The 16,599-nt window shown below is 35.6% G+C and overlaps 1 protein-coding gene across 4 annotated transcripts in view; it reads left to right on the top strand.

Annotated features, from left to right (window-relative positions):
• The window catches only part of MBAC1 (Mitochondrial substrate carrier family protein), a 45,844-nt gene extending 42,159 nt beyond the window's left edge, over window positions 1-3,685 (top strand). For 3 of the 4 annotated variants that reach the window (XM_089814778.1, XM_089814780.1, XM_089814782.1), the window contains 6 exons: window positions 1,220-1,321; window positions 1,499-1,660; window positions 1,746-1,850; window positions 1,976-2,209; window positions 2,305-2,403; window positions 2,845-3,685. In XM_089814778.1, the coding sequence (XP_089670904.1) occupies window positions 1,220-1,321; window positions 1,499-1,660; window positions 1,746-1,850; window positions 1,976-2,209; window positions 2,305-2,403; window positions 2,845-2,976 (834 nt within the window). In that variant the 3' untranslated portion in view covers window positions 2,977-3,685. The remainder of the gene's footprint in view (window positions 1-1,219; window positions 1,322-1,498; window positions 1,661-1,745; window positions 1,851-1,975; window positions 2,210-2,304; window positions 2,404-2,844) is intronic. The other variant, XM_089814779.1, reaches the window with a different exon arrangement.
• Window positions 3,686-16,599: the final 12,914 nt, after the last annotated feature.

Raw genomic sequence — 16,599 nt, forward strand, 5'->3', positions numbered from 1 at the left:
TATTTCTCTAGAGTCAAAATAGATTGAATGATTTCCTTTGATTGTATAATTTAAGTTATTGGTGACTGATGCTTAAGTGATTGTTGATTAGGTGATTGATGAGTGATGATGTAATGAATGCTGTTTTGATATATTGGCGAATGATGATTGAATGGATGCTTATTTGATAGAGTGGGTTTGATAGTTGATTGCTTTTGTGAATTCATGAATGATGACTAATAAATGTTCCTCAAATGATTGGATTTATTTTTTCCTTTATACTGCATTGGTGAAAGGGTCACCCCCTTTCATAAGACTTTAATCACCACCCTTCATTGCCGCTCCTTGAGATTAATGAATTATTTTCCAAATTGATCTTTCTTGAGCGTCCTACTTTGATGGAATCTTCTCCCCTCTAGACCTTATAATGTGAGGTAGAATTCACACCTCTTCATCATGTCTGCCCTTTGCAAGAGTCACAACCTTTCACAATTACCATGGTCCCTTTGAAAGAGTCACAACCTTTCGCAATTACTACCCTTTGAAAGAGTCAAATCTTTCATTATTTCCACCCTTCGAAAGAGTCACAACCTCTCACAATTACCAAACTTTTGAATGAGTCAACCTTTGATAATTTCTGCACCTTGAAATAGTCACGTCCTTATTTACTTCTCATTCCTTTCTAGAAAGTCTTCCTTCATTCGTATACTCCATTCTTACTTTACTATTGTTGGATAATTGATCCATGGATGTCCTCGAATGAAATGATCTCCCACTTATATCTCATGTTTGAGGGAGTCACAACTTTTCATTTCGTATCCTCTGGCCATTCATTAAAACTTAAATAAATTTTAATTATATCATATAAGTATTTTAAAACTTTAAGTTATTATTTAATATTATTAAATCTCATTTCGCAAAGGGGACATGCATCATTTATTATAACATGGTTTTATGGAGAGAAAACATTGTTGCACCATTTTCTAAATGATTAATTTGAAATTTCTTGTGTACATGTACTGGTAATGTAAAAGACCATTCCAATTGGAGATAATTTTCAATGAGACATTATCAGATGTTCTGTTTAGATAAGTATGTGCAATTTGTAGTGTCCACGGTCTTGGATAACGGAAAGGTCCTTTCTGCCATTTTGCTGGGCTATATTATATTTTGTGTATTTATAAGCACCAAATTTACATGAATATTAGACTGGATCACATGCTTCCTTTCCATGATTCAGGTGAAGGGTCTCTACACTGGGGCAACCTCATCTTTTGCTGGCATGGCAATGGAAAGCTCACTTCTGTTTGGCGTTTATTCTCAAATGAAGTTAGCTTTGCAGGTTTTTCTTTGTCAATGTGCATGCATTTTTTTTTTATCAACTTTTTGAGATTTCTCTGTTGGGTAGCTTAAATACTAGGCAATTAAAGCAACTCTATTTCTATGTAATCAACAGCATCTTCATATTCACCTTGTGTGGCGACTGTTTGATGTACTTTTTCCTCTTTGTAGTGCGTAGTTTATGTCTGCGGTCCTGATGCGATCATATTTGGCATGGTGGTTCTTTGGAAAGGGAGGAGATCCTGGCAGCGGCAAGCCCGAACTTCAGATTGTTGTTCCTTCTGCGGCTTTTGGTGGAGCATTAATAAGTTTTGTACTGTGCCCAGCAGAGTTGATAAAGGTAACAAGAAGTAGACTTTGTATCTATTATATGTGTACAAGTTGAATTCTAGACACCATACCATTGACTATTTGCTGTTTTGCAGTGTAGATTGCAAGTTCAGGAGAATGACAACAGGCAACTGAAAAAGCATCAGCAGAGATATGCTGGGCCTCTGGACTGTGCACTGCAAACTCTTAGAAATGAAAGGGTAAGGTGTTAAATTTTTATTACTATTTGGTATGTAGTTGTAGACATGCAATATAAATGCTTCATGTGGTATCCTTCATTATACAAGATACTGTTTGATTGTTTCGCTGGTGCATAATTGTCCAGGTACAAGGTTTGTTTCGTGGTGGCCTAACTACATTTTTTAGGGAGTCTATTGGAAACGCAGTTTTCTTCAGTACTTATGAATTGACTCGTTATCATATGCTTTCACTTATTAGCATGCATGATAAGGTGAATCCCCAAATGAATTCCCAGTCTTCTCAATTTGTCAACTATTCTTCTAAAGTTCTTATAGAAGCAGGAGTCGGAGTTGTCTCTGGTGGGCTTGCAGGAATTGCGGTATGTAACCTTAATGTTAGAATTTCAATTTTAGTATTTAAACTCAGTTTTTGTAGATCAAATGTGTGCAACAAAACTTGTAATTTGCTTTGCAGTTTTGGTCAGCGGTTTTGCCTCTCGATGTTGCAAAAACCCGTATTCAAACAGCTCCAAATATTAATGCCAGCAGAAATCCTATACACACAATCAGGATGGTAGGACATAAAATTTCATTTTTACATGGATTCTACTCTAGAAAAATGTTTTTAAATTAATGTTTAATAAAGATTTTGATTAGGCTTTTACAAGGCTGTTGGATTCTTATGACAGCAATTAGGGTATCTGTTAGGATTGATGGTTGGATTATTGAATTCGGTTAATTCATTTATTTGCATGTTTTCTTGTGGCTGCATAAAAAAGGTATTATTCACGATACTAACACCAATTGTTTGCATGCCTATTTTATAGTGGGTATATAGAATGTTCTAATTAAAAGATTAAAATTTAAATATTCAAATACCACAGGACTTAGCTTCTGCCTTTTCGTGTAGGATCTATTCTACTAAGTAGTCTTTGATAACTAATAGATGAACTTAAAAGCAAGAAGTGCTCATATTAATGAACATGAAACCATTTCCCAATTCTATGTTTGACAGATTTATAGAGAACTCGGTTTTAGAGGATTATATGCTGGCTTGGGGCCAACATTGGTGAGAGCTTTCCCTGCTAATGCTGCAGCTATTGTCACTTGGGAACTTACAGCAAATTTACTGGGGGTGAAACGGTAGTAAGAGCTTCAGAGATGAATCTTGTAAGCTTTGATCAACTGTTGCTAATATTTCTGGAATCCTGGTGCAATCATCTACATTTTTCTTAAACATGCTCTGAAATGACACACATAATGCTTATAGATCGGATATGACAGTGGCATAGTTGCATATAGCTATGTGCTTTTGATCCGTTGTGCTATGTTTACATGAAAAACAGTTTGCGTACAATTCATTACAACCCTTTTTTGCCATTCAATTAGTATTAAATGAATAATGAATTGCATTATAAGAGCAGTAATTGGAGTATAAGAACGAAGAAAACAGTCATCAATTTTTTATATATCTTGGAAACTTATGTGGGGAAATCCAGTCTGAAAGATGGTGATGTTTGTGGCTTGCTTAAGCTCAAATAAGTACAATTCAGCAATGGCAACTCTTGGGAAAGAAAATGAGATATGTCACCATGCAATTATCTTCAAACTCTTTCTAGTTTTCTCTGCTGAAGCTGCTCTATGGTTTGCCACTTGTGAAGTATGAAGAATATGAGGAGAGTTGGTCCAAGAGAAGTTGGAAAGGTAATCGAGTGATCTTTCCGCTTCCACTCTCAGCCCTGTTTTACAAACAGTGAAGTGCCTATGTATAGGCTACTTTCATTATTTACTTAAAAAGTACAAATTTTCGTATTAACATATTTACATGGATATATGGTGATGGGTTTTAACCTTAATTTAGTGTTTCTTACCAGTCTCTTTCAGTATGTTTTCTGGCTTTCTATTTTAATAAGTTTTCTGGTATTCAAACTAATGAATTAATTGTATTTTATGCGGTTTGACATTTATATTAGTATATGGGGTTTCTTATTATGAGAAAACTTGAGTGTCTTTGAGAATTAAAGAAAGAAATTATATTAATGTGTACGGATATAGTCATGACCAAAAGTAGATCAATAGGACTAGAGGATATGGCATTTAACAATAGAAATGGTGTAGGAAGAGAGAACCATAGAATCAAAATAATTAGAGAAACCATGTCAATGTCTGGAGGTGTAAAAAAATTATTCAATAGACTTGTCAATGATAGCTGTCCAACATAGTCAAGGGGTGATTGCTCATTTGAAAACTTAAAATAAAATAGGAAACATTTTAGTTAAACTTCTCCAAAACAAGCACACAACTTCATTGTCATGCTGGAATCTGGTGTAGCTTTTTTTTAATAAATCAGTCAAGTGATCTTATGTGCCATGACAGCAAATGAATCGTCCCTTGATGGAGGTGCATGCTGGTGGTGGTGATTATGTATTATACTCTGTGATGTGTACATACATTCTGAACAATTCCCTTTCAATCTCCATGATACAAACGTGTTCTTTTAAGCATTAATCAGTACACACACTACATAGAAAATATTAATAGAGCATTTTTTTTTTGAATTTTCTCAACTGGTGGCCTGTCGAAAAATATGTGGAATGTACTACATTAGAGAATGTCTTCATACTATTATCTATGAAGTATTCTCTTAATGTTGGATATTTTATCATGGACGTCAAAGGTTGATGGTCAAGGTCCTATAAATGTTGGAGGATTACTCAAAGCAACTGATTATTCATCAGTTTTCGTTAGCTACTTGGATGCATGCTTGAGCTTTGCTGCTGTTTGGGTTACTTGGTTGTGTGCTTGAGCTGTTTGATTGTTTGCTTGGGCTTCTTTATTGCGTGCTTGAGCTGCCTGGTTGTCTAATAGTGCTTGCTACTTGTCAACTTCGCCTGCTTGCTTGTGCCAAATCAGATTATGTGCAATGTGATCATTTGATTATTTAAATGTCGATTTCCATGGTATTTAAATGTGTCGGCTTCAGTTGTATGACAGGAAATTTATGAATGGCTTTGTCAAATATACTTCATGTATTTAGTATTGCGTAGCATTTGTTTCTTCTGACGAGTCTTTACTTTTCTCTGTGCGACTGTAGCGGCTTCATGTAGTGTTCTTTAAGCCTTAAAAGAGAAGCATATTAAATGTTTCTCCGGCAGACTTGTTTTTTAAAACTGGAGGCAGCAAGTTCGTGGGGAGCCGTATGGGCACTGCGTAATGTCTTTAATCAAGGAATCAAGCAGTACTTGATGCATGATTTTTACAAGCAGTGTTCATCCTTTATGCCTTGACTGGGCAGACAAATAACAGCGTCGAGCATACTTTTGGAGGAATAGTTTTTTGTAGAGGTGCAGATTATTGAGTGGTGGGATGACTATGACTAGGTGGTGAAAATTCTAGTGAGAGAAAAACGTGAGTATTGTGTAAAGATACCGAACTACAGGTTAGAGGGGACGGGCATGTGGTATTAGGATAATATCTCTCAGATTTATTGTTTCATTAATGGTCATTTAGTCATTTCTAGTATATATAGGAAAGTTCTATTGTCAATGTTTATTTCTTTTAGAAACAACATTTAGGTAAATCTATATAGGAAGTTTCTGTGTTTAATATAACAAAATCATTCTATTATTCTATCATCTAGACTATGTAGACTATGTAACATGGTATCATAGATTATATTTTTTTTTGAGAAGATTAAGAATTTCATTATAAAATCTTATGTTCTTTAATTTTTTCGAAATGAATCTGTTAAAAAATTCGTTCATTTAGGGGTTTTGTTAAAAAATCAGTTTGTAACATTTTTCGTGGGTGTGCTTGTTCTACCTCCGTCTAACTTGTCTACGGTTGTTTGCAACTCGTGGTCTTTTTTATTTGTAGCTACATTTTTAGCTTATCTACAATTTTTTTGGAGTTTTTTTGGTAATTGGCTAGGGTTTTATTCAAAACTCTCTTATTTTGTGCTAGTTTGAAAAACTATTTTTAGGTTCTTGGTGGGTTTTGTGATATCTCTATAGGGTCTTCAGATCTTTCTGGGTACCTCTGTTTCTGTGCTTTAAATTCTGTGTTAGAATTTTATTCCAATTTTAGATTCTTCCTCGGTCTTTCAAGATCTCTTTTTAGTCTTTGTCAAATTTTTCTAGGTCAGCTGAAACATTATTTCGAAATCTATATTCGTTCGGTTTTGATTGATGTTTTCCTCAAAAATCAGATGCAAACATTTGTAATCTACAATATTCGTGTGAGATTTTGTTTTATGGGTTTTTCGATTTTTTCTCAAAAATATTTCTTTGGGTTCTATAATACACAAAGCAAGGTTACCAGGGGACGATAGTGTCTACCCAACTGACCAAAAGAATATTTATTTATTATTTAATATTACATTTACATGATATACTAACTGTTTTATAATTTTTAAATAATTAAAAAATTATAATAACAACCATTCAGTCAGCTGCATAGCCATTTCGCTTGGAGACTCGGTTACTTGGAGACCTTGGAGATTGGTACTGGTATTGTTATAAATAATTTTCAAAAATAGGAGACAAAGGTATTTGGAGACGTTAATTGTTTAATATAATTCAATAATTTCTAAAAAATATCATGACAGAACTTTGAAAACAAGAATAGTGGTATTATAACATTAAGTTTAAATAGACAAAACTCAAAAGTCTTAGTGTTGAAGGGTGAAAGAATTCAAAACTCAATATATATTTCATATTAGATGCCAAAGGATATGGGATGTGTGACTATGAGAACTTTTGTATTATTATTTTTGAAAGTGGAGAAGGTTCACATGGATACTTGAGAAGGTTGGAGATACCTAGTGGCTTCCATTATTTCCAAGGATTGAGTTGATGTTACGTAAATATCTCTTATTACCATTTATGTGATCTCTTTAAATGAACAGTTGTTAGTAGATCATAACACTACAAAAAAAGGGAATAATTATACATATTGACAAGTCTTTCTAGAGGCAATTAAGCAAATTTATTGGAAGACTATAGTGGCTATCATTATTTTTACTAACATATAAGTAATAACATTTTTTAAGGGGTGATGATAGAGGATAAGATTTGAGAGTTTTTATGACGCTTTATGCTCAATATTTTTGGTGGGAGACATCAATTGTTGGTTGGGGGACTTTGGAGATGGCAACTAAAACCTCATGCATCCAAACATTTTTGGGGACGTCTTCGGTACCTAGAGACGTGTCTCTGGTACTGAGGGTCTTTGAGACGCGTCTCAGGGTGTAGGAGACGGGTCTCCTAGTAACTATGACACAATGTTGTGTGGGATTTAGGTTGTTTACTATCTTTTAAGAAAAAAACGATGCTTTGTAAAATTTTAGTTTCTAGGTTTTTTGGTTTTTATAAAAAATATCGGTGACTTCTTGCAGTCTATTTTGAGTTGTATTACTCTTTTACAAAGGTTCTCGGTCTTTAAGACTTTGTAGATGCTTTGTAGAAATGCTCTCACATCCACACAATGACCATTAAGCAAGGGTATTAGGATAATATCTTCTAAGATACAATGTTTCTTTAATGGCCATCCAGTCATCTTTAGTCTCTATAGAAAAGTTTACTAAATTATCTTCCTATTAATAATTGTTTGTTTTAGAAACGCCTTTGTAAATCTATATAAGGATTGTTTCTTTCTTTAATATAATAACAAGGTCATCCCATTATTCTATCATTTGACCACTGTAACATGTGGGAGTTGTCTTGATTACACAGTTGAATATGGTGAAGGGTTGAGCATATTTTTGAAATAAATATATGATCGGCATCGAGGGTGGTAGTCCGGTGTGAGGAGTTTGATTTATGGCCTAATTCTTTTAAAGTGATATATGGAATGAGAACTCGTATTTCTATTGTGGAGTTTTAGCTGCTGAGCGAGAGTAGTATGGTCTTCCATAGTCGCTTTTGAAAAGAAGAGAGTAAATGCATTTTAATATGGGTGTAGCATTGATTATTCTTAGCAATTTTTGGGGGTCGGATTGGGAGTGCATTGAGTCGAGTATAATATTTTCTCGAGTTGTGCATGTAAGGAATTGACAAGTTTAGTGTGTATTTGTCTTTCGTTGGTTCGTGAGAGCAAGATCTCGGAGGGAATGATATATGTGAAAAGCGTTACTATGCTTGGCACGAGACTGTTAGTTGGCACGAGACTGTTAGAGGTTATGTTTAATCTGGTATTTACATCTTAGCAGCGGGAAGTGATATTCTGCATCATGTATGAGTAACACTGAAATTGAGAAGTTTCACATTTTTGGCGAGTCTTTAGTTGGCAAATTACAGTTGGTAATCATTATTAAGAAATTTGTGCACAATGTTTGAAGTGCTGAGTAGTTTTATTGAGTTTTGTATTTGAGTTGGTGCTCAAACTGAAGTCGATATGTTTCGAGTGTTTGTGCCATTCTCGTTAACGAAAGCTATTGATGTGTTGTATTTTTTATCCAAATAGTATTCTTTGACATGAAATTCAACGTTTACATCTTTGTGCTCTCTCAACCTATGTTTTATGTGGTGCATGTGTATTTTTTAATGCTGCTTTTGGAGTCTATTGTGTAGGCATTTTTACATCAACATTTTAGATCACACTTTGTGATCTATCATCAAGATGAAAGAGAGAAAGTATAAGAAAACACTCACACAACTGAATCGTCCTTATGCTTTCTCTCTTTCATCTTGATGTTGTATCACAGAGTGTGATACGAAACATGAAAATGTAAAATACTCACAAAATTGAATCCAAAAGTAACGATAAAAAAAATCTCATGGATTGTGGAAATCAACTCACTATTTATGCTATCACATGTTTAAAATAAAATACCGATTAACCTTTTTTAGATCTTTTTTTCTCCATGTTAAGTTGATAATTTAATTTTTAGATATTTCTTAAAGGAATTGAAGAAGAATATGAAGCTTTTAAGTGAATAATTTTGTTTCAATGTTTTCTCCATTGTCTTATAACAAAGCCATGCTTCATCATTTATGCTATTTTCTTTTAATCAAGCGAATTCTTTTCCAAGGTGACTATAATGATCATGGGAGTTCCATATACAACATTTACATCGTAACCAAATATGAGCTGAATCGTATGGATGTCCAAATAATATAATGTTCATTGCTAAGAGGTTACATTATTATATGATCAACGAATTGCCAACATTCTAATCGAAATTTATCTTGTGATGTATCTAAGGGTCATGTATTGGTTTTGATTGTGTCACAAATGGATTATGTTCAGCTAATAATTTGATGTAAAATTGATTATAATTAGTCTATCTTTGAGTATTTGGACCTAGTTGATGTTACTCAAAGAACTATAGACTAATTATAATAAACTAATTATAGTAAAAAATATGTTGGTTACAACTCAATTACCATACTTCATTGTTTTAGAGTGAAATTACAACCAACATATTTTTGATCTATAGAGTAACACCTCAAAATATTAAACAATAATAGAGGTACAAAAATAGAGGTGTAATATGAAGTTCATTGGGTAAGGTACATAGCACTCGATCAATGCATGACCTAGCTGAATAATAATGTTGTTGATGTGAGATTAATAATAATTGAGAACCTAAAAATAAATGAGGATAGAGCGATAGTGGGAGCCAAGAATAGGGTTTCTCTGTTATGAAGGATTATGTTACAATGGGCGATTAGGCTATGGATGGCCTTTTAATTGCAAAAACCAACCAAGCTTCAACACCAAGTGAGAACCATGAAGGCATATGGGTCGAGTTTTTTCACAGACCCAAGATTATGGTCGTTGGGGTAATCAAAATTTGCAAGGAGGGTAGTATGGCTTCACAAAAACCTGTTTTTAGGACCCCCTGTTAAGGATAGTAGGAGGCTTCAATTTAAAATAGATTGAAAAAAAGTTTTGGAGGTTGAAACACAAGGAGATAATTGATACAGAGCACACATTTTTTTTGAAATAGGGGAAGAGACCCAGTAGTTGCCTAGGCTATCTATACGTCGAAATTTGTCGATTTTTTCAATGAGCCTCTGTAGGTGATTGAAGAGCTTAAAGCTAAGGTTTTAGTGTTTCTACATTTATGAAGCTCTCTATAGAAGTAGTAGAGTGTGAAGTGGTTGAAAAGTGCCATTTCAAAATGTTCGCTCGAAACTTGTTATGTTCACCCCCCAATAGTCTCTCACAAAAAAAGAGTAACTTTTGCACAAATGTGTCAATCAACAACCAAGAAAGCTAAAAAATGATCAACTATTAGTACATGTGTTATCATTTTTTTGGGCTTTTAAAAAGTGGTAATGGGGGCGGGGGGGGGGAGATCTATAACAAAATCACATCAGTCATTGGACCCTCCTACGGCTACTGGGTCTCTTCCCCTGGGTAGGGTCGTGACCTTGTGTTGATAAAAAAGGCAATAGTGTGACAAGTAGCCAAAGAAGGATTGCACTCTCAAAAGTTTGTCCAATGGGTTCTTCTTAGTGATTTTCCACATTGCACAAGATAGAAAATGGGTTTTTTACAATGGTTCCTTCTTGAAAGAGGGAAAGGGTTTATATTTTGTTTATTGGTCTCCTAATTTCAATCCTAATGTAGAAAAGGTGAAGGAGGTTCCAATCTAGATCTCCATACCAAATCATTCATAGGAATAATGAGACATAGAGATCGTAAAATTCATTAGGAGTAAATTTGGCACTTTACGATGTTTGAAGGAGTGGATAAAAGGATTCTCAATCTACCCATCGCATGTTGATTTAATGATTGGAAGCTCACCCTCCTAGATTTAATAGAGATCCAAATTGGTCAAGGGTTATGGAAACAAAGACTATAGATTGACATATGCATGAATTCGGTGAATGATAAGTTGGGGCGGGGGGAATTCTAATCATGTCAGCGAAACTATTCTAGAAAAGACTTGGACAAGGATCTTGTTGGTGTTTTGAAACATTACGGTTTCAAATTACTCCGATGAGAACATAATACATCTAGGGGCAACTACTTCCCATTTTCAACATACCCTTTAGACACCAAGCCAACTGTAAGGCTAGACCCTTCTACTTTAGGCTCTGCAAAACCTAGGCGGGTGGACCTCAGATTCACTTATATGGTTGGACCTCAGATTCACTTATATGGTACTAGTGCTAAAACATACACTTGAATCTAACAAAGCAGATAAAACCCTTAACCTTCTAATAGCTATGCAAAGATTCCAAACATGAAATAGCTGATAACATGGCCAAAGAAATTGATAAGCTAAGTGAGGGCATCCTTTTCAACGCTTCAACATGAAAGGAAAAGCTTTTGATTATAATGTTGATTTCAACAAAACCCTAAATATGTAGCAGTAAGAACAAGTTGATCCTTTAGCTGATCAGTGCTTTATCTATTGGGCAATTCCATGAATCACACACATACATCTATGATACCATTGACATATTCCATACATTAAGATATCGGATCTATCTTATCACTTTGTGAATCAGACATTGGTGTTCATAAATACCTCATTCTCATGAAGTATCCTTCTTAAATAACCAACAACCCTGTCAAATACATCAAGCATTTACTTGGCCCTTTGTTCCAACAACAAAATATATTAGACATACAACCTTAAGGGGATGCAAATGGGTCTAAGTTCTTTGTCACTAAATCACATAAGATTGTAGATTACAAAGATAGGAGACGAGAATCAGAATGAAACTAAGAAGATTCTTTCTCATTTGTATTCCTTTATTTGAAACTATACATTAAAATGCATGTAAAATAATTCATAGAACCACCAAAAAGATAAGAACTAGCTATATTATCTTAATTATTACTGTTCGTACAAGAGAAAATATGCTAAAGAATGTTGTATCATAGTGATGAAAACACATAAAAACTGGAACCCTGGTCTCACATATATGAGAAAACTCAACATTGGAACACACATGGTATCATAGTAGTGAGATTTTTTCCAAAACTGGAACCAACCTTTACAATGGATGAGAAAAAGAGAGATATAGGAGAATAATAAAATTTCGGATCTGATCTGGAAGTGACATGTGCCCACCTGAATCTTTATTCATTGTAGTTGTAAAACCTCTCTCATCTTTCTACCCATGAAATCTGATATGATTTTCATCATTATTCTGTAACAAACTTGGAAATATCTCTTATGAATGATGAAAACCCTTGTGTCACTCAAGTATCTGAAATGCATCATGAAATGCTGATAATATCTTGATTCAACTAACTTGGAGGTGACAAAACTTGACCCTAACTGCATTTTTACTACCTTTTACACACATTTAGTTCGTCACCTTGCCAGAAATCAAATCTAAACTTCAATATGTGAATGTGGTTGCAAATTGAGTATCTAAGAAAAAACCTTGTATAACCTGGATAGATGACTTCTTGTGCGAAAATAAATTCCAGAAATGGAAATTTTGTTCTCTCCCCATTCCGTTGATATATAATATTGCTATATTTGTTTATCGGAAATGCCCAGAATACCATTTTGAAAATCATGCCCCTATTATGGCTTTGTGACTGAATTTTATGACAAGTATTTAAAATTTACTAAAGTTAAAAGTTAAGCTTATAAACCATTTTGATTTAAAAAAAAAACATCTAGCACGTGATTTTTTTAAAAATAAAAATAAAATTGAAATTCTTCATTTTTCGACTTTTGTTATTTCTTGAATTTTCCCTCCTATTATGTAATTTGGGTCAACTAGGTTTACTTTTGTGCCACGTGGCAGCACCCCATTGGTCAGTGTCTGCCATGTCACCTTCCACCCGAGCGCCATGTGGCACCCTCTGATTGGTCCACTGGTCACTGCCACATGTCAATTTTTTATTTGTTCTTTGAATTGCCTTGTCATTCTCGTGTCACTATCTGATTGTACCGCCACATCACCTCCAACTGGGGCCTACTGTCGTGTGGTAGCTAAGCGCATTCCCACTTCACAGTCGGTAGCTCCAAACTGTGCAAGCGGGGATGCGCCTTTGCAACACGTGTCCCCATTGTGCCACGTCAGCATATCAAAATCCGTCAGCATATCAAAATCCATGCCGTGTCCCCATTGTGCCACGTCAGCATATCAAAATCCGTCAGCATATTGGAGGTCTCTGCCCTGTTCTAGGGCCATGGTCGATTTTCAATTGGTTGGAATTCCAATTCATTGCTGATGTTAGCACCCTCTTTAGGGTGTCTACTCGAAAGTTCTTTCGTCCTATAGCAAGGGTCCACAATGAGCTTGCTTTGTGTCTCAAGATTTCAAATAGCATGAGCTTTGTGGAAATTACATTGTGTGTTGATATATTTAAAGACAAAAACAAACCTCTACACTATGAATGTGGTATTAAACTCCTTATGCTTTCCCTCCATTTTCCTGCAGGCTTCGAAGTATTCCACTCAGCGCCTGGTTAAAGATAGATCCTCCTGCTCTTAGACTTGAGAGTCCTGCGCCTTATGTGTTTTTTGCCTTCCACGACTTATCCTCCAACTCACAACTTGTCTTTTGGATTACCTGTTCTGTTCCTCTCCATCATGGACGGTGGGTGCCTCCTCACGTTTTTCAGCAATATTTGTGATCTTCACTACAACGTCTGGAAGAGAAGGCGAAAGATAAGAGGCAGAGGAACCTTGTTGCTTCATTAAAAAAAAAAACCATTCTGCTTCACTTAATACATGTGCCCCTGCCGCTGCCGCACTAGTTCCTGTCATGGAAGGTCCTCCCTTTAACGCTGTGGAGTTCCTCTTTTAATCTGCTCTTGGGAATGCCTTCACCCTTATGTCTATTCTGCTCAAACGTGAAAGGGAGGCAGGGGGTGGTTCTTCATATGCCATAGTCCTTCCTTAAATGCAGTCAGCGGTTTGCAAATTTCTACCTTCCAGCCATGCGCTTTGTCACCATCTAAAAAAAATTCGACCCTCATACAATGCATGGTAAAGGTTTTGGCATTGCGCATGCAGCTGGAAAGAAAACAACGGCTTTCCAAGGGTTCCTCTCCTTGTGTGCTTTACAATGCAAATTTCCTCTTGCAAATGTCACACTTTCACACATCCATTGCTGCAGCCTCTTCACTAGATTCTCTTGATTTAGTCGCTGGCTTTGGGTGGATATTGACTTGTCATTATTTTACCCTTAATCTCCAGACATCTCCTACCTGCGGCTGCTTGATTGAGATGAAACTATCAATTTCACTCATTTCTTGCGTAAGAGCTTCCTTCATTCTATGAAAACTGAATATACCGCAGCTGGAGAGTACCACCATTTGCTTTTAACAGGCAATTATAAAAGAATCCCTTGCTTTCAGTGCATAAGTTGGTTAATATTAATAGCAGTATTTGGCGGGAGAGGATGGACTCATATACGCATGTGAGAAGGTATGTTTGGGCGCTTAGGGACTGGTGAAGATAGAGATAAGCTTGTACCTGTCGACAATCCAATAAAGACACATATACATGGAGATCAACTCTCATCCATCCCTCAACTGACCTTTATATGGCCACTGCAATATTCTGGTATACTTTGTTGTGAATTGTGAATCTCCAACGATCTCATTGATTTTGTCTTGTGATGAGTTGGGCAAGTATAGTTTATTTGCCAGGCTCTCAGCTTTGAATACTATCATGGTAAGGGGTGATATATACTTTTCTTGGATTCAAGTCTCATTCCACTCCTGAAAAACTAGTAACACATTGTCTTGTAAGACAAGTTTTTAGATAGTCACTTTAGTCTCATTATTGAGATGTAGTTTAATAAATTTAGAGCTTTGGACATCCCCGGAAAGTCTAAAATACATCCTCTATTTGAATATTATGTGTTTAGTTCCTTGTACGCATTTGATTTATTCAAAACAATCTGAAATGTCCTTTTACTGATTTTTTATGATATTTTCAGCCTCAAATCAGAACTTTAAATCAAACAACCAATATTACAAAGATCTGCCAATTTTCCAATAAAACTCAAATCGGGTATGTCCAAATTAGTGCCAAAAACTTCACAACTTCACAAATTATTAATAAATCTGAAAATGAACATTTTTACAGAAATTTCAGCAGCATAACAGCCTACAAAATGACATCTCCAGATTTGTATAGCCCTTACACAACAGATCACAAATGTAGGGCAAAACTATGCTCAATCGGGCTCCTGAAATTAACACAAAAATGCTCGGAAACACCACAAAACACTCATAAATTATCTCAGAAGTTTAATCACGACCCAATACATATATTCAGCTCTATTTTAACATCATAAAGTCTGAAATACAACAACAAACCAAACTGATATGAAACACTCAACTGAAAACCCAAATTCAAACCAAAAACAACCCCGAAAACACCCAAATCGGCACTATTCAGCACAAGGGCAAACTCTGTATGAGCATGCACATGGAATGGCTTCAAACTCCCGTCCTTAGCCTTCCTGGAAACCTGCAAACTCCCGTTCTTGGGTCTCCTTCTCCACAGGTTTGGCAGCCTCTGAAGAACAACAAGAAAATTAGCAAGAATCAAGATGTAGAATGAGCCCAAAATGCCTCCAAACCCCTTTTAAAGAGGGCATAACCCTAACTCACGTCCAAGAGGGGTTAATAAAATATAATTTAATAATAATTTTTATTTATTAGTCCATTGGTTTCCAAAGATTAACCCTTTTTTCCGAAATTTCACCTTTTTGGAGCCTGCCTGCCTTAACAAAGTTTATTTATTTTTAATTATTTGAATAGGGGACATGACAAGTCCTCCCCTCCCAAATATTGCTTGTCCTCAAGCAATGAAGGTTGGAATTTTCAAGAATATGTTCTCCTTCCCAAGTTGCATCCTCTAGTGGTAATCCTTTCCATTTGACCAAATGCTCTGTGATGCTCCTATTTCTCAACCTTTTCTCTCTTGTATCCAAAATCTCTTCTGGTATCAAAACTAATTTCCCTTCATCATCAAGAGGTGGTAATTCTGTAGATACTATGGTTTTCTGGCCTAGAACCTTCTTTAAGCAAGATACATGAAAAATATTATGTATTTTGCTGTTTGGTGGGAGCTCTAATTCATAAGCTACCTCTCCTACCTTCTTGATGATTTTATAAGGCCCATAGAACCTTGGCTTGAGTTTCTCTGCCCCACTTCTCTTCAAGGTGCTTTGCTTATATGGCTGCAACCTAACAAATACCAAATCTCCCACCTCAAAAGATCTTTCAATCCTTTTCCTGTCAACATATATCTTTTATTGGTTTTGTGCATGTTGTAGATTATCCTTGAGGGACCTTATTATGTCTTGGCTTTGCTTGATGAAATCACTTGCTGCGGGTACTCTGCTATCGAAAAGTATTAGGTCAACAAAGGAAAGGGCATCGTAACCATAAAGAGCACGAAAAGGAGGCATACCAATAGACATGTGATGAGATGTATTGTAACAATACTCCCCTAGGTGTAACCATTTCACCCAAGCATGTTGTTGATTTGAAACATAGTTCCTCAAATATCCTTCTATCCATTTATTAACTATCTCTGTTTGTCCATCTGTTTGAGGGTGATAGCTAGTACTGGGAGTGAGTTCAGTTCCTGCCAAATGAAAGAGCTCCTTCCAAAAAGAGCTGAGGAATCTACTGTCCCGGTCACTAACAATGTTTCTAGGCAAACCATGTAATCTAAAAATTTCCTTGAAGAACAATTCGGCCACTTGTGATGCCTTGAAATCAGATGTGATAGGAAAGAAATGTGCATACTTAGTTAGTCTATCTACCACCACATATATGCAATCCTTACCTTGAACCTTGGGCAACCCAGCGATGAAATCCA

Source organism: Cupressus sempervirens, chromosome 2, assembly GCF_028749045.1.
Source record: "Cupressus sempervirens isolate cs-2001-9-10 chromosome 2, ASM2874904v1, whole genome shotgun sequence".
NCBI lineage: Eukaryota > Viridiplantae > Streptophyta > Pinopsida > Cupressales > Cupressaceae > Cupressus > Cupressus sempervirens.